Here is a 26,383-nt window from a genome sequence, read left to right on the forward strand (position 1 = left end):
ATTACCTTTCTCTTACACTGTGAATTACACTAGGTTATTTAATTAGGATGCCAAATACATGGTAGCTCTTGAAAGTACGTACACATCATCCAGATTTCGATCTATGAATACAATAAAGTGATATTATGAACAAAGGAGAAACCCACATTTGGGTATTCAGTTCACAGACTTTAAAACTATGCACTGTAAACATAGTATGGTTTCAATTCGATATCTCCAGTTCACCAGGAATCCCTCAGTTAGCATACTAAACATATGTTTTTGTGAAGTAATGCTGCTATTCCAAATCGGTAATGAAAATGCTTCGGTAATCAGGTAAGTATTTAAGATTTATAATTAGAATAAATTATAATTTCCAGAAAAATATAAAATCACCTAGAACATTTATTACAGAAAAGTCTCCATTTTTAAGCATCAGTGCTCTTCTAAACATTTCTCCCTATGTTTAAGGAGCTTCATGTAATCATATTCAAAACCTCTTATCTTGCTGATTATGTTCAGCAACCATAGCTAAATATTTCAGCACCGAAGCTGAAAATCATAATGACATATCAGCACACACATAATAAATTACAGTTAATGAATGCTCTGGGAGGTACATTTTTTTATTTACTCCAAGTTTGTGATTTGTTCATGCATAGCATATTGTATTTTTAAAAGAAGGAAAATATGGTGATGACATGTCTGTCAAGTTTTGTTTTATCTGTTCAGGAACAAAATAATGTTTTAGCTAGAATGAAAAGGGAGTATACAGATACGGGTTAAAATGTCCTAGCAGCCAAAAAATAGATACCTCTAATTAAGCATTAATTAAAATGTTTCATGCATACTCATACAATTTCTATGCTGAAAAAAAAAAAGGTTTCTGGCAAAAAAGGCTTGTTCGTATGTTAACAGCCAAAACTATTGTGTATTTTGGCTAAATACATATAAAACCTCAAGTTTTCTATTTCTACCAATTTGTCAGGGAATGGGGGCGGTGCAGGGAGTAGGGGGTCTCCTTCAAGTGTGAGAAGCCATTTTTCAAGCTGATTAGGGAATATATAGGGTTTATTTACTGTACTATTTAGCCTTTATCATGTTTCTGAGAGACTATAGACTATAAGACTACTATCATCACTAGGGTCAAATATAACATTTGACATATAATATTTGACTAGGGTCAAATAATTAGAAAATATTGTCATCATGTAGACAAAATCCTCTTATTCACATATTCTCCAAATATGGTATTTTTTCCTGTGGGGGGAAAAAAGCCAGAGAAAAGGGTAATTAAATTTAGCAGTCTCATCATCTTAAAATTAAGCTGAATAAGCAGTATTAACTACTGTGATTCAGACACCACACTAGGCTATTGGGCTTCATAAAGAAAATAAGGGAAGCGGACTTGGCTAGGGTGTCTGTCTACCACATGGGAGGTCTGTGGTTCAAACCCCAGGCCTCCTTGACCCATGTGCAGCTGGCCCACACGCAGTGCTGATGTGTGCAAGGAGTGCCCTGCCACGCAGGGGTGTCCCCCGCGTAGGGGAGCCCCATGCGCAAGGAGTGTGCCCCGTAAGGAGAGCCGCCCAGCACGAAAGAAAGTGCAGCCTTCCCAGGAATGGCGCTGCACACATAGAGAGCTGACACAGCAAGATGACGCAACTAAAAGAAACACAGATTCCTGCGCCACTGACAACAACAGAAGCAGACAAAGAACACGCAGCAAATGGACACAGAGAACAGACAACTGGGGCAGGGAGAAGAGAGAAATAAATAAAATAAAAACTTAAAATAAAGAGAATAAAGCATAGCCCCCGCCCTTGAAGAGCCTACCATGTATAGTCTATAGGTAGACAATTCCATATAGTGTAGTGGGTAAGGACAATGACAGCGATTTGCTTAGGGTAACAATGAAACTAAGTCTTAAAGAATCTAGCCAAGTGAAATGGCTGGTGTGTGTGCATGTGTACATGCATACAGTTGGAAGTAGTACTGGGAGAACACATAAAACAGCATGAACAAAGACTGGAAATGCAGTATATGGGACACGGTTGGTTCCTCAGTACTGCTAGTGCATGCGGTACACAGAGGATGATGGAATAACGAGGCCATAGAAAGAGTTATGGACCAGGTTTTGGAAGTCTTTTGAATGATTTCCTGATGAGCTTGGGATTGGCCTCTGCTATATATATGTTGCTTATATTCTTAAGTGGATAAGCATTTTGTCAAACTGTTAACTTTCCAAAGATTAAAAAAAGAAAAGTTATAAATTGGCTGATTTAACCCAGGGAAAATGCCTTTTGTGTATTGTATTCCACGTATTTGTTGCAGTTGTCCTTTTGTAACTTGTATCTAATTTTGATGTAAACTCAGGATTTTCTGTTTGTCTGCTATACCCCTCAGGGAATAGGGCTATGCTTGTGAGTTTTGGGAGCCTGCTCATCTGGGAAATACTTTAATGATGAGCTTTTGGAATCACAGGCCTTCATGGAGCAACAAAAACCTGCTCCTTATTCAGGTGAAAATGATCATTTCTCTTGCCCTGAGTCAGCATGATGGAGTATAACATTTTTGTTTGTTTTTTAGAATTAGAATTTTTAAGTTAGCAATGGTATCTTCTTAACTTTTGTAGAATTTTCATGTGGCAGTTTTTTCCTTTTAATTAATGTAACCAACACAAAATTTGTTTCTCATTCTTGTTGTTTTCCTGAATATTTTTGAGAAATTGTAGACTTACACCGTGACTTAAACCTCTTATTATTAAAACATTATATTGGCATCTCCCCAGCCATATTTATTAAGTATTTATATTCAGCATAGCATTTATGTATTTGTATAGAGTGCGTTAGAAAATGGAATTGTGAAAATTCATAGGAAGAATTTTTCTTCTACAAATTACCTTAATATTCAGGTGAAAGTCTTATTTTATCTTGAGTTATCACAATAATGCAGTGGAAAGATCACTGACTAGTCCCACCCTTGTATACTTTACATGTTTCCTCATCAATTAAGTGAAACGGCTGAACTACCTTATTGCTACAGCTCTTTCAAACTGACATTTTGTGATTCTCTAATTACCTCAGTTCACCAGTTTAATTTGTATATACTGGTGTGCCTTTCAACATTCTGAATCATAGAACTGAAAAGAACCTTGGGAGATGATTTAGTCTATTTGCCTTAAAGAAAAGTAGCAATTTGTTCTTTCCCTCTGCCTAGAATGCCTTTGCCTGAACCTTCTCGAGCTGGTGCCCTTTGACTCAGAGCTGGTTATAACATTTATTATCCCTTTGGTTGCCAGATTTGATTCCAAGGATCTGACAGGTGGGAAGAGGGCCCCTATAGTTGGGAGCTTAGATGTAAAGAGCACCCTGCCTCTAGAGGGAAGGACCATTCTCTGGTCAAGAGTATACTCCTCCCTGTGGCATATTCATCTTGATATCGTGAGCACCTAGCGGGGTGCCTCGTACTCTTAAATGTTTATTGAATGACTGAGTATTATGGGTGACAGAAATGGCACAGCTTGTACATATGAGTAGAGTTTCATGTTTTCATCATTCTGTGGTGGGAGCTGAAATTAGAGCTATAGGGAAGCAGACTTGGCCCAGTGGTTAGGGCGTCCGTCTACCACATGGGAGGTCTGCGGTTCAAACCCTGGGCCTCCTTGACCCTTGTGGAGCTGGTGCATATGCAGTGCTGATGCGCACAAGGAGTGCCGTGCCACCCAGGGGTGTCCCCCACATAGGGGAGCCCCATGCACAAGGAGTGCGCCCCATAAGGAGAGCTGTCCAGCGCAAAAGAAAGTGCAGCCTGCCTAAGAATGGCCCCGCCCACACAGAGAGCTGACACAACAAGATGACACAACAAAAAAGAGACACAGATTCCCGTGCCACTGACTACAATAGAAACGGACAAAGAAAAAGATGCAGCAAATAGACACATAGAACAGACAACCAGGGTGGAGGGTTGGGGGGGGAAGGGAAGAGAAATAAATAAATAAATCTTTAAAAAGAATAAAAAAGAAATTAGAGCTGTAGTTTTTTGAACACTAATAGTTAGCAAAGATAGTCAACAAATAATAGAGATATTGAAATATATTTATAATTATCTATAACTATAAAATAAATATTTACTCTATAGACGTAGTTATTTAGTAAAGGCTACCTAATGATTTTTGTTCTATAAACTCATTCAACAAGACCTGAGATTTTATTTAAATTATTATCTCTGCCTTCATTTCTGCAACTAAAAAGGAGAAAAATTCCTCTTCAGATACCTAGGAAAGTATTTTTAGATTCAATTCAGACAAGAGATATTAGTAGTTTTTCTTCAACTAGAGTCTTCTACCTTTTGAATTTCTAAGTGGAAGGATAATTGTATCAGTTCTAATTCTGATAGCCAATTTAAGTTTAAAAGCTAAGCAATGTAAATTCAGTTTGTTTCATTTCATATCTGTCTTATTTAGAAAATACAGCTACTCAGATAATTTATGAAGAGGTTAATGCATTTCTTTCTTGGAAAATGTATTCATGTTTCTAATTCCTAACTACTGGGAAAACAGGATATTTTTATTGTCAGCTTCCATCAAGTCAGACTCCTCTGAAGATACTTTATTAATGGTATGTACAACATTATCCAGATGCTCATAAACAAGATTACAAATTAAAATAAAAATAAATGGGTGAGAGGGGGAAGCCAAGATGGCAGCAGAGTAAGGCGCTCCTAGAGTCATCTCATGCTACAGGGCACTTAGTACTCACCCAGGGCTATGTAAAGCACCTTTGGGGGGAAGCGGACTTAGCCCAATGGATAGGGCGTCCACCTACCACATGGAAGGTCCGTGGTTCAAACCCTGGGCCTCCTTGACCCATGTGGAGCTAGCCCATGCACAGTGCTGATGTGCTCAAGGAGTGCTGTGCCACACAGGAGTGTCCCCCGCATAGGGAAGCCCCACGCGCAAGAAGTGCGCCCCGTATGGAGAGCCACCCAGCACGAAAGAAAGTGCAGCCTACCCAAGAATGGCACCGCACACACGGAGAGCTGACACAACAAAAAGAAACACAGATTCCCAGTGCTGCTGATAAGGATAGAAGCAGTCACAGAAGAACACACAGCGAATGGATACAGAGAGCAGACAACTGGGAGGGGGAGTAAGGGGAGAGAAATAATAAAAATAAATCTTTAAAAAAAAAAAAAAGCACCTTTGGGGACCCAGGAGACCAAAAGAGTATCCTGCAACATCCTTGAAAGTTTGGAAGGAGGATACTGCCCATCTGCAGAGAGGATTCGTGAGTAGAGCCCTCCACGCCACGGAGGTTGGTGCCAGTGACACAAGCTGCCTTGGGAGCTTTCCCAAAAAACATGGGAGGAAGACATGGTGTGGCACCAACTTCAGCTATTGATTTGTAAATTATGTGGGCTCAAGTATAATCCTAGGAACAGCCAAACTTTGAGCCTGTCCAGGTCAGAAGGATGTGGTAACCCACCAAATTGACTCTGCCCCTGGTATGAGGGGAAGCAGGGCTGATTGAAAATCACAGTGCTGGTAGGAACTGGCTTCTTTCCACCCAGATCAGATTGCAGGTCTAGCCTGAATCCCAGCCCCACCTCTGGCAAGGAGGAAGCTGGGGGGACCTGCACTACCTCTCTGGGAAACTGCAAGCCATGCCACAAAGGCCAGTGGCCATCCGATCCAGCAGTTCACGCTGCCTTAGGAGCTATTCTGTGGCTGGAGTTAGAAGCTCCATTCCCCATAAATAGTGAAGGAAAAGACACTTGTCCACAGACTTCACCTACTGAGTAGTCAACTCAGCTGGCTAAAGTATAATCCTAGAAACAGCTAGGGTTTGAGCCTGTGCTGGTTGGAAAGAGTCCAGCAGCTGCCATTTTGAGTCTGCCCCCCATATGAGGGGAAACCTGGCTGACTGAAAATTCAGTGAAGTTAGGGACTGGTTTCTTTCCACCAAGACTGGACTGCAGCCCAAGCCTAGGGTACAGTCCTACCTCCAGCAGAGAGGAAGCTGGCACAACCTACACCAGGCTCTCCAGGCAACTGCAAGTGCCCTCCACCAGCACAAATGAATAGTGGGTCACCTGGGGCTGCATCCCAGCATCCCAGTAGGATAGGAGAGGAGCTGGGTATCCTCAGCCTCTCCGAGCAATGGCAGGAGTTTTCAGCCCACAAGAACTGGTTTGCTGAGTGCCTTCAAATCCATCTCCACCTCTGCTCCCCCATAGGATAGGAGGGGGCTGGTGTTCCCTCAATCTGTCAGGACAATTGCAGGTTCTTTTGGCCTGTACATACCCAACCATTGGGCACCCGAGGCTCCATCCCCATCCCCAGTAGGACAAGAGATGGACTGAGTTTGCCCAGCCTCTCTGGGTAACTGCAGGTGCTTTTGGCTCACATAGCCTGGGCTGGTGGGTACTTGTGGATCCACCCTCACCCCCCAATAGCAAAGGAGTGGGTTGGTGTTTCCACAGCCTTTCCAGGCAATGGCAGATACCTTCTGGCCTGCAGAGACTGAACCGTTGGGTGCCTTTGGATCCAACCCTGCACCCTAATATGATAGGAGGAGGTTGGTGCCTCCTCAGCCTCTTTGGACAATAGTGGGTACTTTCAGCCTACAGGGACCGAACTGCTGGATGTTGGTGGTTCTGTTCCCACCTCCTAAAGGGCAGAAGGGACCGTGCTCCCTCAGCCTCTCAGGGCAACTACAGGCATACTTGACCCACATGTATTAGATTGTTGGGCACTCCAGAGGGTCCATTCTCACCCCAGCAGGGAGAGGATCTGGAGCTACATCAGTTTACCTGGTAAACTATGGTAATTTTGGACCCACATGGTATAGTTTGCTGCCCACAATTATAACTCCATCCCCACCCAAAGTAGGGGAGGACGGTGATGAAGTTTCATCCTTCTCTCCAGGCAATTACAGACAATCTTGTTCTGCCCAACTTGGATTAATATACACAGCTTCAGGTCTCTCCCTATCCCTGACAGAGGAGAAAGGTGGGAGATACTTCATCAATTCCTGGGGCAACATGGGCAGCTTCAGTCTCCATAGCTTACAGCACTAACTACATCCTCAACTCTTACTACAAAATGAGCAAGCAAGAAAACACACACACACACAAATAAAATAAAATAAAGGGAGAAACTACACCCAGAATAAATACAGCTAGCAAGCCAGATGTGAAAACACCAACAAAAAATTACAATCCATACCAAGAAACAGGAAGATATGGTCCAGTTAAAGGAAAAGGGTAGTCCTATAGATGACACAAAGGAGTTGAGACAACTATTCATAGATGTTCAAACAAATCTCCTTAATAAATTCAATGAGATGGCTGAAGAGATTAAGGATGTTCAGAAGACATTGGATGAGCACAACGAAGAATTTGAAAGCATACATAGAGAAATAACTGACCTTATAGGAATGAAAGCTGCAATAAATGAAATTAGAAGTACACTGGAGGCATATAACAGCAAATTTGAAGTAGATGAAAGGATCAGCAAGCTTGAACACATGGCCTCTGAAAGCAAACATACCAAAGAACAGATGAAGAAAAGAATGGAAAAAATTGAACAGTCTCTCAGGGAACTAAATGACAGCAAGATACATGCGAACATATGTGTCATGGGTGTCCCAGAAGGAGAAGAGAGGGGAAAGGGGGCAGAAGGAATAGTTGAAGAAATAATGGTGTAAAATTCCCCACCCTTTTTGAAGGACATAGATATCCGTGTCCAAGAAGCACAACTTACTCCCATCCAAATAAACAAACCCCAAGACACATACTAATCAGAATGTCAAATACGAAAGGCAGAGAATTCTGAGAGCAACAAGAGAAAAGCAATGCATAACATATAAGAGATACCCAATAAGATTGAGTTCCGATTTCTCATTGGAAACCGTGGAGGCAAGAAGACAGTGGTATGATATATTTAAGATACTGCAGGAGAAAAACTGCCAGGCAAGAATTTTATACCCAGCAAGATTATCTTTTAAAATGAGGGTGAGATTAGAATATTCAAAGATAAACAGAAACTGAAAGAGTTTATAACAAAAATACCAGCTTTACAGGAAATATTAAAGGGAGTGTTACAGCCTGAAAAGAAAAGACATGAAAGAGAGGCCTGGAAGAGAGTCTAGAAATGACAACTGTATCAGTAACAGTAACTAAAAATGTCAAAAATAAAATGACAGATAAAACACAAAGAACAAAATGCATGAAATAAAAGCTACCTTTATAGTAATAACATTGAATGTTAATGGATTAACTCCCCACTCAAAAGACACAGACTGGTGGAATGGATAAGAAAATATGAGCCATATATATGCTGTCTGCAAGAGACTCACCTTAGACCCAAGGACACCAATAGATTGAAAGTGAAATGTTGGAAAAAGTTATTCCATGCTTGCAGAAACCAAATAAAAAACTGGGGTAGCTGTGCTTATATCAGATGATATAGACTTTAAAAATAAAACTGTTGTTAGAGACAAGGAAGGATATTACATAATAATAAAAGGCATGATTTACCAGGAAGAAATAACAACCATAAATGTATAGGGACCTAATCAGGATGCCCCTAGATACATGAGACAAACACTGGCAAAACTGAAGGGAGAAATAGACATGTCTATAACAATAGTTGGAGACTTCAGTACACTACTCTCAGCATTAGATAGAACATCTGGGCAGAGGATCAATAAAGAAACAGAGAGCTTACATAATATGATAAATGGACTAAACCTAATAGTCATATTCAGAACATTGCATCCCAAAACAGCAGGATATACATTCTTTTCAAGTCTCATGGATCTTCTTCCTCCAGGATAAACTATATATTGGGTCACAAAGCAGATCTCAGTTAATTCAACAAAATCGAAATTATACAAAGCACTTACTCTGATCATAATAAAGTTGGAAATAAGTAAGCAGCAGAAAAGGGGAAATTTCACATATATATGGAGATTAAACAACATACTCTTAAATAATCAGTGAGTCAAAGAAGAAACTTCAAGAGAAATCAATAAATATCCCAAGACAATGACAATGAGAACACAACATATCAGCACCTATGAGATGTAGCAAAGATGGTGTTGTGAGGAAAATCTATAGCTCTCAATGCTTATATTAAAAAGGAAGAAAGTTAAAATCAATGACCTAACTACACAGCTGGAGGAACTAGGAAAAGAACAGCAAGCTAATCCCAAAACAAGTAGAAGAAGTAAAATAACAAAGATCAGAGCAGAAATAAATGAAATTGAGAACAAAAGTTGGCTCTTCAAGAAGATTAACAATATCGACAAACCCTTAGCTAGACTGACTAAGAAAAAAAGAGAGAAGATGCAAATAAATGAAATAAAAAATGAAAGTGGAAACATTACTACCGACCCCACAGAAATAAGACAGCTCGTAAGAGGATACTATGAACAACTTTATGCCAAAAAACTAGACAATGTACACAAAATGGAAAAATTCCTAGGAACATAAAAACAACCTACACTGACCCTAGAAGAAATAGAAGACCTCAACAAACCAATCACAAGTGAAGAGATTGAAACAGTCATCAAACAGCTCCCCCAAAACAAAAGCCCAGGACCAGATGGTTTCACAGGTGAGTTCTACCAAGCATTCAAAGATTTAATACCAATCTTACTCAAACTCTTCCTAAAAAATTGAACAAGAAGGAATGCTACCAGACCCATTCTATGAAGCCATTATCACCCTAATACCAAAGCCAGATATAAAGATATTACGAAAAAAGAAAATTACAGACCCATTTCTCTAATGAATACTGATGCAAAAATCCTCAATAAAATACTTGCTAGTCAAATCAAACAACAAATTAAAGGAATTATTCATCATGATCAAGTGGGTTTTATACCAGGCATGCAAGGGTGGTCCAACACAAGAAAATCAATCGACATAATACATCACTTTAATAATTCAAAGAAGAAAAATACTACAATTTTATCAATTGCTGCAGAAAAGCCATTTGACAAAATATAGCATCCTTTCTTGATAAAAATACCAAGAAAGATAGGAATTGAAGGAAATTTTCTCAACATGATAAGGCCATATGTGAAAAACCCACAGCTAACATTGTACTCAATGGTGAAAGACTCAAAGCTTTCCCATTGTGATCTGGGGCAAGACAAGGATGTCCATTGTCACCACTGTTGTTCAATATAGTGCTAAATGTTCTAGCTAGAGCAATCAGGCAAGAAAAAGAAATAAAAAGCATCCAAATTCGAAAGGAAGAAGTAAAACCTTCACTAGTCACAGATGATATCCTATATTTAGAAAGTCCTGAAAAATCTACAACAAAGCTGCCAGAGCTATTAAATTTCAGTAGAGCCAGGATACAAGATCAATATGCAAAAATCAGTGGTGTTTTTATACACTAGTAATGTGCAATCTGAGGAGGAATTCAGGAAAAAAATTCCATTTGCAATAGCAACTAAAAGAATCAAATATTTAGGAATAAACTTAACCAAGGATATAAAGCACTTGTGTTCAGAAAACTATAATGCATTGCTAAAAGAAATCAAAAGAGATCTAAATAATTGGCAGAACATTTCATGCTCATGGATTGGAAGACAAAATATCATTAAGATGTCAATTCTACCCAAATCACTGTACAGATTCAGTGCCATCCCAATAAAGATTCCACCAGCATTTTTTAAACAAATAGAGGACACAATTATCAAATTTATCTGAAAGGTTAAGAGGCCCCAAATACCCAGAAATATCTTAAAAAGGAAAAATAAAGTTGAGAGGATTCTCACTTCCAGACTTTAAATCATATTACCTAGCTACAAACTCGGGACCTCCTTGACCCGTGTGGAACTGGCCCATGCACAGTGCTGATGCGCACAAGGAGTGCCATGCCACACAGGGATGTCCCCCGCATAGGGGAACCCCATGTGCAAGGAGTGTGCCCTGTAAGGAGAGCCACCCAACGTGAAAGAAAGTGCAGCCTGCCCAAGAATGGCACCGCACACACGGAGAGCTGACACAATGGAGAGATGACGCAAAAGAAAGAAACACAGATTCCCAGTGCCACTGGTAACGATAGAAGCAGTCACAGAAGCACACACAGCAAATGGACACAGAGAGCAGACAACTGGGGCGGGGGGGAGGGGGGAAGGGGAGAAAAAAAACAAAACAGCATGATATTGGCATAAAGATAGACACATAGACCAATGGAACTGAATTGATGGTTCAGAAATGGACCCTCATATCTATGTCCAAGTGATTTTTGACAAGCCTGTCAAACACATTCAGCTGGGGCAAACAGTCTGTTCAACAAATGGTGCTGGGAGAACTGGATATCCATAGCCAAATTGAAAAAGAAGACCCCTATCTCACACCTTAAACAAAAATCAACTCAAAATGAAGCAAAGACCTAAATATAAAAGCAAGTACCATAAAACTCCTAGAAGAAAATGTAATGAAGCATCTTCAAGACCTGGTGGTAGGTGGGAGATTCTTAAACCTTACATTGAAAGCACTAACAACGAACAAAAGCATGGGTAAATGGGACCTCCTCAAACTTAAACACTTCTGTGATTCAAAGGACTTCATCAAGAAGGTGAAAAGGCAGTCCACTCAATGGGAAAAAATATTTGGAAACCACTTATCCGATAAGGGTTTGATTTCCATTCTATATAAAGAGATCATACAACTCAATAATAAAATATCAGGCAATCCAGTTTAAAAAAATGTGCAGAAGATTTAAATAGACATTTCTCCAAAGAGGAAATACAAATGCCCAAAAAAGCACATGAAAAAAGTTCATATCACTAGCTATTAGAGAAATACAAATCAAAACAACAATAAGCTATCATCTAACACCACACAGAATGGCCATTATTTTAAAAACAGACAATAATAAGTACTGAAGAGGATGTGGAGAAATGGGAACACTACTTCACTGTTGGTGGGATTGTAAAATGGTGCAGCCTCTGTGGAAGACAGTTTGGCAGTTACTCAGGAAGCTAAATGTAGAACTGCCATATGATCCAGCAATTCCTCTACTAGGAACTAAAAACTATGACATGAACAGACATCTGCACACCAAAGTTCATTGCAGTGTAATTCACAATTGCCAAAAGATGGAAACAACCCAAGTTTCCATCAGCCAATGAGTGGATAAACAAAATGTGGTCTGTACATACAATGGAATACAGTGCTTCAGTAAGAAGAAATGAAATTGGGACACATATCATAACATGGATGAATCTTGAAGACCTTATACTAAGCAAAGTACGCCAGACACTAAAGGACAAATATTGCATGGTCTCATTAATATGAACTAAATATGAAGAATAAACACATGGAGTTAAAATCTAGAGTATATGTTATTAGGAGATAAAAGGAGAGTTGAGAAGAACTACTGATGTAAGCATCAATAGTATGTATATAATGTGTGTAGAAGTTAACAGTAATGCAGTATAGTGAGTAGCAACTGGTTTATAAATGGGATTGTGGCTGAAAAGGGTAGTCTGGGGAATGAAATGTCAATTGAAAGAAAGTTAAAGAATAATCTGGGGACTGAATAACACAGTAAACTCAGAGGTGGATGAGAATTATAGTTGAGGTACAAATGCAAGAGTGTCCCTCAGTATGCTAGAGCACATGTGCATCACTATTGCAGAGTGGTGAGAATGTGGAGAAGCATGGGAAAATTACAACTGATGTGACCTATAGACTGTGGTTAACAGCAATACTATAATTTTCTTGCATCAGTGTCAGAGATGTTCTATGTTGATAATGCATGCTAAGTGTACACTATGGACCATGACTGGTGGTAATACTCTGATGATATTACCTCATAATCTGCAACATATGTTCTACTACAGTGTGTTGTGTTGGTGAGGGGTTTTATGGTAATTCTACACATGCTTATGATTGTTTTGTAAGTTCACAACCTCTGTAATAAAAATATATTTTTAAAAATTAGGGTAGATTGTGGGAAAATACACCAAATGTAAGGTAGGCACTATAGTTAGTAATATTTTGACGATGCTCTTGCATAGTTGTAACAAATGTTTCACAACAATGCAAAGTGTTGGTGGAAGGGTGAACTTATTATTTTGTAAGTTCACCATCTTTACTACACACTTATTGTTTCTGCATGTTCATGTATGATATACTTCAATAAAAAATACATTTAAAAAATAAATGTGTGAACACATATATCTTTTTTATCTTTTAAGAAATTGACAGAAGGTTAATCCTTGCATTTTCATTTTCACTTTGCAGTGTTTTGAGATCGAATGCAGAAAGTCTCAGTTTGGTACTAATTGAGATCGGCTTAGACAATAAAAGTAATGAATTTTCTAAGTGTCTTCTTGCTTATAATCTTAAATATATAAGGCAGAAGAAAAAGCATAAATCATCCACTCTGTGTAGGTTTAGTTAGCATTAGAATATGGAAGATTGAAGGCATAGTTAAGAAAAGCCACCCAGTTTTATTGCTTGTATAGTAACTCATTGAATTACTTTGATTCACATAACACATTTCCACCATTCATTTTGAAATACTATGAAGAGAACATTTGTGAATCTGGTGTTAATCAACATTTTTTGAACCCTACCTACTCTAAATATTGGAGTTTCTTTGGACTGAAGTCCAGGCTACTCTCTTCCTTCATACTGCATTCTTTTCCTGCACATTCTTCTTATTCACTCTTACAGTTTTAAATATCAACAATGTTTCAGTGATTCTCTTATCTAGATCTCTCTTCTGGATGTCCAGAATTATTTCAAGTATTCTCAGGGATATCTTACAAACATATCAAACTGATTATGTCTGAAACTGCATTTTTATTCTCCATTTCTCCTTCATACCTGCTTCTCTGGTGTTTCCAATCTTAGTTACAGCCATCCAGTTGTTTTTGCCAGAAACTGGGCATCATTCTTGATTCCTTCATTCCTTCACTTCCCATACCACCCCAAGTTAGACCGGCCACTAATTGCTATCTCTTCTGCCTTTAAAACTCAAGTGTTTCCACTTTTCTCTATTGCTAGTACTATCACATTAGATCAAGCCTCTTTATCTCTTGCCTAGACTAATGTAGCCTCCTACCTTATTTCTCTACGTCTAATTTGGCCAACTCAAATCCATTTCCAGATAAGAGCTAGAGTGAATTATTAAGTATGTATATATAATTATATCACTCTTGTCCTTAAAACTCTTCAGTGGCTTTCCATTGCTCTAGAAAACGTTCTCTTCTATCCATTCCAGAGGAGATGATAGGGCCTAAACTGAGGGTTGATGGAGGAGTAAGCACATACAAAATGCACTACTCTGAGTAACTTATCTGTGTGCCTCACGGACTTGCTCTCACTCTGCTTCCTCTACATCTTTTCATCAAAACCTTAACTACTGTTATGTCAATATATTATCTTAAATAATTATTGAAAATTTGCTCCCTCTGGAGGACAGAGGAGCAATATTTTATCTTGTTCTCCTCTAGTTGCCTTCCTTCTCCACCACCCAGACCTATAGTTTGATGACTGACAGCTCCCAGATCCACTCCAAACCTTAAACTCTGGCCACCATCAAGGGCAGGACTACCCTATCCTGCACACCTAGAAAATGCCCAGTACAGGGTCTGAGCTATATAAATATGTGTTGAATGAAAGAATGAATGGGATTAACTGGGTAAGTGGATGAATATATGAAATTGCTTTGTGAAATTATGTTAGCCCCATGGAGATATGAAGCAGAATAATAAGCATAGTTCCTGACTGAAAGGGTACACAGAAAAAAAGTTGTATTTATCACAGATATTTAATTTACTTCCTAGAATGCTCTTCCCTCAGTTATCTTCCAGGTTTGCTTCCTCACTTCTTAGGTCTTAACTCAAATGTCACTATCTATTAATAAGTGAGACCTTCTTTGATGACATAACATTGATTCTGAACTCCCCAAACACATTGCCTGTTCTTGCTTTACTTTTCTCTTTATCACAAGCAAACATATTTCCATAGTTTATGTTTATTATTGCAACAGAACTTGTTTATTGTCTGTCTCCTTCAAATAGAATATGAGGAATTTTTATCTCTATTGCTCATTACCTAGAACAGGACTGGTAGGCATTTAATAAATATATATTGAATATCAACGAATGAAGGAACATAACAACCAGCAATGCCATCTTTAAAAAAAAGACTTATTTTATTGGGGAAATATAAGTCACATACAGAAGAGAGCACAATGATCTATTACAAAGAGAACAATCGGTTACCCACCACTGAGATCTAGAAATAAATTATTGCCAGCACCTCAGAAGCCTCTTGTATGCATCTTCCCAATTACTACCTCCTCTCTCCATTTACCCAAAGGGAACCACTATTCTCACTCTTCTGGTACTATCTCTGTTGCCTGATTGCTTTTTTAGATTGTGCACCACAGCATTTGTCTCTAAAACTTTTGCTTTAGTTTAGTTTTGTTTTAAAATCTTTATATAAATTAAATTAGTGTTTGTTCTATGTCTGCCTTGTTCATATATTATGAATGTGAGAGTCATTCATGGTATTACATTTAGCTTTAATTTGCTTTCATTTCTGTATAACATTACATTGCAGTACTATACCATAATTTATTTATATATTCTTCTCTTGAAAGAAGTTTTTGTTACTTCCATTTTTTTGGTTATTTTGAATAATGGTGCTATCAGTATTCTTGTACATATCTCATGGTACCCAAATGTGAACACTTTCATTGAGCACAGTATAATAATTAGGAGTGAATTGCTGGGTCATAGGGCGTGCATGTATTCAGCTTTAGTAAATAATTATAAACAAGCTCCCAAAGTAATTGTACAACTTTTCATTCTTTCTAGCCATGTGTCAGAATTCTAACATACTCCACCTCCATGCTAACGCTTCACTTTCTTACTGCTTGTGGTCATTATCCTTTTTTATTTTCGCCATTAATGCAAGCATGTAGTGATAGATCATTGTGGTTTAAATTTGCATTTCCCTGCTTACTATTATATTTTCATATGTGCATTGGCCATTTGGACACCCTCTTTGTTAAATGAAGTTTAAGTTGCTTGGCCATTTTTAATTGCTATTTTGTCTTGTTTTTATGTATTTGTAGGAGTTCTCTGTGTGTTCTGGATCTGGGTATCTGTGGTGAGCCTTTCACTTCCTTAGTGGTGTATTTTGATGAATGGAAATACTGAATTTTAATGTATTTATCAGTCATTTCCTTTATAGTTAGTACTTTTTGTCCTTTGTCCAAAATCTTTCTATACCACAAGATCATGGAGATATTCACCTATATTTTCTTTTACAATTTTGTTTTGTTTTATTTTACCTGTCCCATTTAGGAACATTCAGTCTGGAAATAGGAAACCACATAAGCAAAAACAGATGTAAGAAAGTGGGATATTAGGGAGACGGGGAAATGCAGTTTGGTTGGAACAGAGATTTTTGGTGGCTTTTCTGGGAAATAAAGCTAGAACATTAGATTAGGGAAGATTGTTTAAAGCCAAGAATAAGAGATTAAGAAAAATTATATCTTGATCCTGCAGAGTTGCTAATTGATAGCTGAAATGACAGGTTTCAATTTCAGTTCATTTTCTCTTCTTTTCTCCTTAACAGAAATACTAATGACCCATAAGTTGACTCAGAGGCCAGGGAAGTATATAAAGCAAAGGCAGAGATGTGTAGAGCCTAGATAATCCAAAGAGAAGTACCTCTGAAATACGAAATTATGTTAGATTTGGTCCAATTTTATATGTAGTGTATAGTTAATTTGTTTTTGCAACATTTGATTGCATATCCAGGAAGAGTTATGGTTTTTTTAAAATATCATGCTAAGAGTTAAAATTTTGGAAATTTAAAAATTAATCCTCTACTGTGTTCCAATTATTCTTCCACACTCCTATTTATGACAGAATATCATCCCTGTGGTAAAGTTTGTGAATGACTACAGAAAATATAGGAGAAGTTCAAATTGTAGACCTAAAGGGGGTATATACTGTTTGAATTCTTCATTTGCAAAAACTATGAGGAATGTAAATGGTGAAATTATATGTTCGTAGTTTAATCTTTATTTCTTACTGAGGTATCTTGAGGGAAGGTTCCTCTGTAATATACCTCTTTTCAGAGTAATTAAATTGAGGATCAAGAGGTTAATTTTCCCTTTTATCGAAATAGCAGTAGGCGTCTTAGCTGAGGGAATTAATGACCAGGAAAGGAATGAGACTCTCTCAGTAGTTGAGACCTGTGACTTTTAATCTCTTTTCTCTGGTCATATCAGCAACATTATTTATTTTTATACTGGGAATTTATATGAGGGTAAAATGCTACAATAGCTGTTTGAACTCTAAAATACTAATTTAGAATACTGAAGCATTAAATAGCAGTTTTGATATGACTATTATTTTTACAAAATTGAAAAAAAAATGTGTCTGATAAATAGTCCTTTTAAATGCCATGGTTATTTTGGGGTTTTTTTTCCTTATTTCATTTTTATTTTGTTTTTAAGAATGAGTTTTCTTGAATTCTTGAAAAGTCTCAGAGGAGAAAAACTTTTACATAGTAAATAATTGCTAAACTGTCAAGGCAGTTAATTTTCATAATTTAAATTTCATAAAAATGTTATCATTGACTTTATTGAAGCACCCTGTTGACTAAGGTCTAGATATTGTAAATGTAAAAATAAAATGTAAGCAAAGCAGCATGTTTTCTTGCTACTGTTAGTGCTAGCAAAGAACTATAAAGTTAATAAAGATATGCCCAATTTTTTGCTATTATTCTTCAAGTAAAGGAAATCATAATTCAAGTCAGAGCACTGTAAACTTTACCAGTGAGCAGTCCCCTCAGGGTGCCAACCAGAAAGTAAGCCAACCAGTGAATGACTATTGACTAATCAAAATGGATCTCAGTTAAGTTTACTGACTAGTAATTACTGAGAAATTAGGGTGCAAGGCAGTATGCTAAACATTTCATCCATGTTACTTCATTTGTTTTAATAACGACTTCATGGGATAGACCATTATGCAGATGAGATATGATATTTATAGATGTTATGTAACCTACCCTCATTCTAGAAAGTGGTGGAGCCAAGACTTGAACCTAAATCTACCTGACTCCAACTCCTGTGCCCTTAATCTCTACATTCCACCTCTTTTCTCTTCTTATGTTTACAGAGAGTCACTTTAAGGGGGAAAAGTGGTTTTTCAACATGCGTAATTGATTCACAATTTTATATCAGTAACTTACTTCACAGTTTAATAGTCCTGCAAATTTCTGAAGAGGAAGCTTTTCTTAACCTTCATTTCCCTTTCTCCTGGTCTTTCCAATATAAAAACAGATCAACTGATAAAATATTTCACAATAAGAGATGAATGACTCCATATGTTACCTGGTACCTTTCTGTCTATTCTCTCATCTTATCCCCTCTAAGAAAACTACCATAGCAGAGGAGAGAGTGCACAAAGTAGAAAAATAAATAAAATTGAAAAGAGAGCAGGTTTCAGTGCATATTGGCTCCTGGGTAAACGTAGATTTTTAAATTCTGAGGATATACTCTCTAAACAGAAACATGACCATTCCCATATTCTCATGGTCTTTTTTGAATCATTGTGGGAAATGGCAACAATAGTAGATTCCATTGATTAGGCTAGGTTTTTGATACATTTTATCTCAGGTTCCAGCATCTTCCCTTCTTATGGCTAAGTATTTCAGTAAAGCAAGACACTAAATTGTGTGCATTTGTGTGCATATTTAAATTGTATACATACATATATATACACACAGGCTCATAGGTGCACTCACACACACATATATGATAGCTATTGATATTTTAAGCTATGAGTTTTCAAAATTACATTCCTTGCCATGGTCAACTATAGTTTGTATCATTTTGGGAAAAACTGCCTTGAAATAAACAAAGCAAAATTCAGGAGACAAGAACCTGGCTTGTCTACCTCTGGAGATACAGCAGATCAGAGTTACTCACTCACTAATTCAGTCTCTATTCCATCCAAAAATTTGCATAGGGGTGAAAGTCATGAATTTGGCTTGTCCCTAGAACTTGGAAGTAAACCTAGGCCTACCGCCACCTTTTAATTGCTAGGAGGAAATATGGTACTGCTTTATAATGTTGATTAAATCTATAGTTTAATTATATGTGCCAATTAACCAATTTCTCTAATATACTTTGAAATTTTCATAATTTAATGTCAGTCCTAAAGGATGAGAATTTAAAGCAGCAGATATGCTTTCTCACTCATTTTAAAGCTTTAAGTTCTTAGGTGGGTTTATGAGAGAAAATGAAGTATGGGATTTGATCTTATGTGCTTAGGCTTCAAGGAAGCAGATGACGTTTCTGAATGTGACACCTTGGATGCTTCTGGAGTTAGATGGAGATAACTTGGTTTGGAAATGTTGCCTTGAAATTATAAATTGAAATCATTAAAATGGATTAAACAAACAAGTTAACATAGAAACTGAGAACTAGAATTAATAAGATGTAGGAAATGACCACAGGCAATCAAGTGCATGAACCAATGCCTGTTTTGTTTTGTTTTAATTTTTTCCCTTTATTTTTAAAGGAGCTTCAGATTACATAAATGTTACATCAGTTTTATAGGGGCTTCCCATATACCCCACACACACACACTTTTCCCCATTAACAACATCTTCCATTAGTGTGGTACATTTGTTACAATTAATGAACATATATAGAAGCACTGTTGCTAAACATGGTCTATAGTTTCCGTTATGTTTTACACTTTGCACTGCACAATTTTATAGGTTTTGACAAGTTGTATAATGGCTTATATTTGTCATTGCAATATCATGCAGAATGATTCTAGTGTATCAAAAATGCCCCATGTTACACCTGTTTTCCCCTCTCCCTCCTCTCAGAATCTCTGGTGACCATTGTCTTTATATTAATGTTACAAGTTCTTCCATTATTAGAATAGTAATGTCTACCTTAGTCCATAGTTGCATTCCCCGCCCCCCCTTTTTGTTTGTTCATTCCTCTGTCTTGAGGATTTGGGGGTAGTGATGCCCACTCTGTTTCCAATTGAGAAGGGGCTTAAATCCCATGGGACTGATGAATGGAACTGTCTTGCTTGCAGTTTCAGATAATCCTGCTTCCTAGGATGGGCGTTGTCCATCATCATCCTTTTGTTAGTTGTCCTGGTTGAATATGATAAACTAGAGAGTAGGTATTGGCTATAACTCTGCTGAGATTAGAGCTCACCCAGCACATGAACAGCCAGAAGATTAAGTCTCTGGGACATATATTTAATGGGTATAGTGCTAATTATAGGTTCAAATAAATGGGGCAGGAGAACCATGTGTAGGAAAATTATAAATGAGTCTAACTCTGATATAGGGAGAGCGATGGGTTTCATATATTTCAAGGGAAGGCCCATTGACAGGGTGCTGATTTCCTGAGCTTGTCTGCCCTGCTGATAGTGTCTTGATCTCTCTAGAACCCCCAGGAGCACCCTTATTTGAAGCATTGTTTACTGTGGCAAGCAGTGAGATCCTTCTGAGAGGAGCATAAGCATAACTTCTGGAATGACCTCCCAACTCACTTTGAAATCTCTTAGCCATAAAAATTTGTTTGCATTCAATATTTACACTGCCTGTTTCGTAGCAACTTTCTACCTTTTCAGTTGACGGTGTCCATTTCATGTCATGTGAGCACAGACAGTGGGGTTAGAGCAGGTAGTACATTCATGTCATTCTCTCCTTAACTTTCACTTCTCCAAAGGGACCTTGAATAAAAATAAATATGTTTGAGAAATCAACAACTAGTTTGAGCATTTCCTCATTTTGCAAAATCAACCAAAAGCAATTTTGGTTTGGTTAGTTTGGTTTAGTTTAATGTTGTACTTTACTACACCACCATACATATATAGACACAATATTACTTAGCACCTGTAACATCCATAAAGGTTTTTGTAATAGATGTGAGGTAATAGGAAGAAGAGTGTTTACAGCTGGCTTTGAAGCTCTTGTGTTGTTAACTTTTGCTGAGTCTTTACATTAAAGAAGGTAACAATCTCAGCATGTTAAGAGCATAACTGTTAGATTAAAGCTTGGAGGCAGTAGCTGTACTGATGTGAGGCATTAATGGCTGGATGAGTTCAATCAGATATGCTGCCTCCAGTGTCTTTGTGTAATGGTATTTACTAGATTTCAAACGGACTGCTGAGAAAGATGAAATATAATCTCATGTATTATCTCTGCCTTGAAAAAAAATAGATAATGAAATTGTTCTCTTGCTGGCATATATTTTATTAACCTTGGTGGAGTCAATTTAAAGAACAGATATCCCTGTAGAGTTAAAACCTTTTGCTAAAGTGAAGTGTTACTAAGTGCATTATGAGTTCTAGGAATGGTAGAATTGAGTAAAACAGGTAAGTATTCTTTTAAAACCACTCAGAGAATAATATAGCTTATTCTAAGGCTAGCTAGAGAGAAAAAAAAATGCAATATAAATTCTATATAACTAAATTCTTTTTTTTTTTTTTCCTCTTCCTTACAGAGCCTGGAGAAAGTACTTATGGAATTCAGTCACAAGGAGTTGTTTGAGTTCTATAACAAGGTCTTTATTATTAAAATAATTTTCTGATGTGGGTTTCTTCATGTTTCCTTCATATGATAAATTCTTATTTTAAATTCCCTCTCATGAAGCTAAATTCTTTAAACTTCCCATTTAAACACCTTATGTTTCAGGATGCATAACTGAAATGAAGAGAATCTGACGAAGTAAAGCAGGAAAAAAAGCAGATATGGCTTTAAATAAAGCAGCAAGATCATTACTTTCTTGTAAAGCTTTAAGTAGTGAACTATATTGTACCTAGCCAGTCTGACCTTTTGATGGAAATGTTAAATACTTTAATTACTGGGCTCAAGAATAAAAAGAAACATGGAAAGGAAAATGCCCAGCCTTTAAAGATTTATCTTTGAGCATATTTCATGTTTCTTTCCAAATACTGATTTCCTAATCCAGTAAAATGCAGCCCCCCCACTTTTAAAATCTTGTGTAGTGATTTTTAAATAAACTTCATTTTTAGAGCAGTTTTAGGTTTACATAAAAATTGCACAGAAAGTAAAGAGAGTTTCTTTCCATATACCCCACAAACATAGTTTCTCCTATTATTAGCATCTCGTGATAGTGTGGCACATTTGTTACGATCGATGAACCAATATTGATACATTGTAAGTTACTAAAGTCTATAGTTTACCTTAGGGTTCACTGTGTTTTATGATTTTCTGGATTTTAACAGATGCGTAGTGTCGTAAATCCACCATTACAATATCATACAGAATAGTTTCACTGCCCTAAAAATGCCCTGTGTTCCACCCATGTATCCCTGCCCTCCATTCTATCTGCATAATTCATGGCAGCCACTAATCTTTTTACTGTCGCTGTAGTTTTGCCTTTTCCACAACGTTATAGTTGGAACCATACAGTATGTAGCCTTTTCAGACTGAATTCTTTCACTTAGTAATGTGTGTTTAAGGTTCCTCCTCTAGATAGCTCATTTCTTTTTATATGTATTTAAAATGTATTTTTATATATTTAAATGAAACAGCTGGGTACATTTAAAACAGTAGTATTTAGAAAACCTTTTTTACAAAATTGAGAACTTAATTGCAAAAATGAATTCTAATATCGTCACATTAAAAACATTCTAAATGATATTTTTATTGCTATATGAATAAATTTATTATGCATTGTTAACAATGCCATTCTTTCCCTTTCATTTGCATGTTTCTAAACAACACTTTATGTGAATTTCTCTCCCTTCACTAACTTTCTTCTTTTTTTTCCTTTGTAAATAGCTAGAGACCATTCAAGCACAGTTGGATTCCCTTACATGATGTTTTCCAAGACTGATCTCTCCATCATACTCCTGCCAGCTCATTATATTGCATTGAAGACAGATTGCCAGGTTGTGTTTCCTGAAGGATTCAGTGGCTTTCTTCCTGTAAATTATATGGCTTATCGCTTCTTAGACAAATATAGCCAAGGGAGATCATTGTTAAGAGTGTTGAGGTTCTGATACACTTTCTCCAGTTCTGTGAGCCAACAATTGTTAAGAACACTTTCACTCAAAAGGAAACAAGAGTGATTATCATATTGTTTTTACTGTCCTGTTGTTGCTTTATTTCCGGATCTGTTTATTTTTTACATGCTTGATAATTCCTTATGCATCAAGGATACAAGGCATAATGTATATCTTAGCAGAATACAGAATTTCAGTAATTACATTAGTAAAAGTAGGAAAGCAGCCACATGCAATCTAATACATTATGGTATTGTCCATTGGATATAATGAGTGTATTTTGCTTGGGAAATAATAAAGGAAAGAAATTTATAATAGAGCTAGTATTAGTATGTCATTTAATTTGAGTGTGAGCTTCTCTGTCCATTTTAATTTTTTTCCTGCATTTAATTATTTAATAGTCCAGATTTTTGTGCTTATCTTTATATTGCAAATTAATAATGATTCACTTCATAGTGTGGGATACATTCAAATCATGAATAAAAACAGTTGTAATGATTGCTAAATGAGCATCCTGGAAATTTCAAAACAGTTACACTTTACATTCCCTTTCTGTATACATGTTCATTGATTCCAGTAAATAAAATTTTTATTTCTTAGGATTGGTTCACAAGTATCTTATGCTATGAATATATGTAAATAATGTGATTGCCTATAAGAAAATAATATAAGTTGAATTGTTTATGATGAAATAGCTGTCCTTCTGTCCTCTTTCCAGAGAGAGAGAGATTGATTCAAACATGTGTCATGACTGGACTTTGATTTCAGAAGTGATCTGTATTAAACAGAACCATTGAAATTGAATCATATTCCTTATATGAAATATCTAGGTAATATAAATGTTAAATGTCTCCCATGTTTATAGTGTAATTATATTTGTTTATATATTGTAGGGTATTTCTTATTTCTTTATGAACTGTATTCTGCCACTCTCCCAGAGGTAACTACCTGACTACTATAAATATTTTGGTAACTATTCTTTCAGACATCATAAATATATATATATATATATAAACATACATTATCCCAAGTTGAATTTGTTAGGCTTTCCTGACAGGGAGTTTTCATTGATTTAATGGCCAGATATAACTTCCAATATAGGTATCTAAATTAAATGTGATTATTAAATGTGATAGTTAGAAATTAAGTTTTCTAAAAGTAGTTTATTTTACGCCACCTAATAGAGCTGGCTTCATACTCTCTAAGAGTATACTTACACAAAAATATAGTAAATAATTATCTCTCCACTAGCCAAAGACATTGAAGAAAGGACAAATACTCTAATTCCAGCTAAGAACATAATTATTCCTGAAATATATGTAATTACAAATCATTTTATTCCTTAAGACACCACCATTGTTACAATACATAAGTTAAAGAAAATATTCATTCCCAAAGAGTGTTAAATGCATGTTACTTCTTCATAAAAATAAAACGGGGAGGGTTAGTGGGGACTGGAACCTACTATCTTGGAAAATAAATATGACTTCTATGAGTTTTTGACAGGATTGAATAGATAAAAAATTAATTGTTGAAGAAACCAGTTCTATTTTTATACCTATTACAAATAACAATTATCTGATTATAAAATATCATAATCATTTTAAATTAGGAAACACCTAAAAATTAATAAAGCAGTAGCCTAAAATTATAGTTCCATTATCCAGGAATGACCCTTAATGATATTTCAGTGGATATTATTGTAGGTTTTTTCCATCCATGTATCTTTCTCCTTCTTCCCTTTTTTCTTTTTTTCTAATTTCCTTTCCTAACAAATTATAGTAATACCATAAACACAGTTTTATACTTCGGCTTTGTTTGTATATCACGGAGAGTTTTTAATGTCCTTCAGTATTGCCCAAAACATATTTTAATGTATATTAAATAGTCCATCATTTGAATGAGCTGCATACTATTTCATTATCTCCTTATTGTTGGACACTTAGATTATTTCCTATTTTTTAGCATAATAAAGAGCTCAGTGGTAAGCACCAATATACATAAACCTTTGGCCAAATATCTAGCTATTTTATTCATACAGATTCCTAAATGTGTAATTAATATGTCAAAAGTATGAAGATTAATTTTCTATTTTTATCTTTAATGGATTTTTGTTTAAAATAATTGCCTATATATAAAAAACTAATGTTGCTCTGTTCTGCCATCCCACTCCTCAATAGTACCTATCTAACTATTACATTTTGGTTTCTATCTTGTCAGACATCTTATATAAATACCAACATACCCCACACATCTTTGTGTATGTTTTTCCTTACATTTATTTCAAGGTCTTTGATGCATGTTACTGGATTATTTCCCTAAGGACCATATATCAATTTATACTCCCTCCAACAATGAATGCAGATTGAACTGCCTCAAGCTACTTTCATCAGCCCACTCTTCCTGCTATACCTTTCATGCTCAAAATTCTTTTTAACCTGGGATTAGAGTTTGGGAAGAATGACCAATGAGAGTGGGTTGAATAGAACATCACCAGTTACTTGGAATATGCCATGTTGATGACTCAGAAGGATTGAAGAAAAAAATCTCTAAAGTCAGCAAATGTGAGAGGCATTGCAGCACTGTATTGAAAAATTACAGGGGAGCAGGTGTAGCTCAGTGGTTGAATGCCTGCTTCACATGTATGAGGTCCTGGGTATAATCTACAGTACCTCCTAAAAAGAAATTTTTTTAAAAACAAGAATTAAAGATATTGAACTCAGACATCTATTTCCTCAACAAATATTTACCAACTCCCTGTGGTGCCAGGAACTGTGTGTTCCTGCTAGGCACCATCTTAAGAGTAACAAACAAAATAAACATAGTTCCTGGCCTCTTAAAGCTTATTATCTAGATAGTCAATAAAAAGTTAGCAAATAAGTATGTAAGAATTTGTGATATGTTTGGGATGAAAAATATTTGGATTGAATTTTAATTAGATTATTAAAAGAAAATAAAAGGTGGGATGAACCTTAGATTGGAACATCAAGGAAGAGTCTCTGAAAAAGTGAGATTTGGGCTGCATCCTATAGGACAAGTTAGAATGAAGTAATAAAAGAATAGAGTGAAAAGTATTCTAGCAGAGCAAACAAGCCATTCAACATCCTAGAGGTTAGAAAAGACTTAGTGTGTTTCAAGAACCAAAAGAAGATCAGCATGGCTAGAGTATGGAAAACAATGCGGGATAATGGAATGCAGTACAGTTAGAGAGGTGGAGAAGGAGTCATTCTCTCACCAAGTCCTTTCATTTCTACCACCAAAATATATTTCAGATTTATCTCTAGAGCACTATCCTTTCCAAACCACCATCATCTTTGTCCTGGACTACCCTG

The 26,383-nt window shown here is 36.5% G+C and overlaps 1 protein-coding gene across 6 annotated transcripts in view; it reads left to right on the top strand.

Annotated features, from left to right (window-relative positions):
• COMMD10 (COMM domain containing 10) overlaps nucleotides 1–25,302 on the top strand; it is a 237,312-nt gene extending 212,010 nt beyond the window's left edge. For all 6 annotated transcript variants that reach the window (XM_012528512.4, XM_004467262.5, XM_071209537.1 and 3 more), the window contains 2 exons: nucleotides 21,524–21,583; nucleotides 22,828–25,302. In XM_012528512.4, coding sequence (XP_012383966.2) covers nucleotides 21,524–21,583; nucleotides 22,828–22,866 — 99 coding nt within the window. In that variant the 3' untranslated portion in view covers nucleotides 22,867–25,302. The remainder of the gene's footprint in view (nucleotides 1–21,523; nucleotides 21,584–22,827) is intronic.
• The last annotated feature ends 1,081 nt before the right edge of the window (nucleotides 25,303–26,383 follow it).

The sequence above is a fragment of the Dasypus novemcinctus genome, chromosome 2, assembly GCF_030445035.2.
Source record: "Dasypus novemcinctus isolate mDasNov1 chromosome 2, mDasNov1.1.hap2, whole genome shotgun sequence".
NCBI classification, from domain to species: domain Eukaryota; kingdom Metazoa; phylum Chordata; class Mammalia; order Cingulata; family Dasypodidae; genus Dasypus; species Dasypus novemcinctus.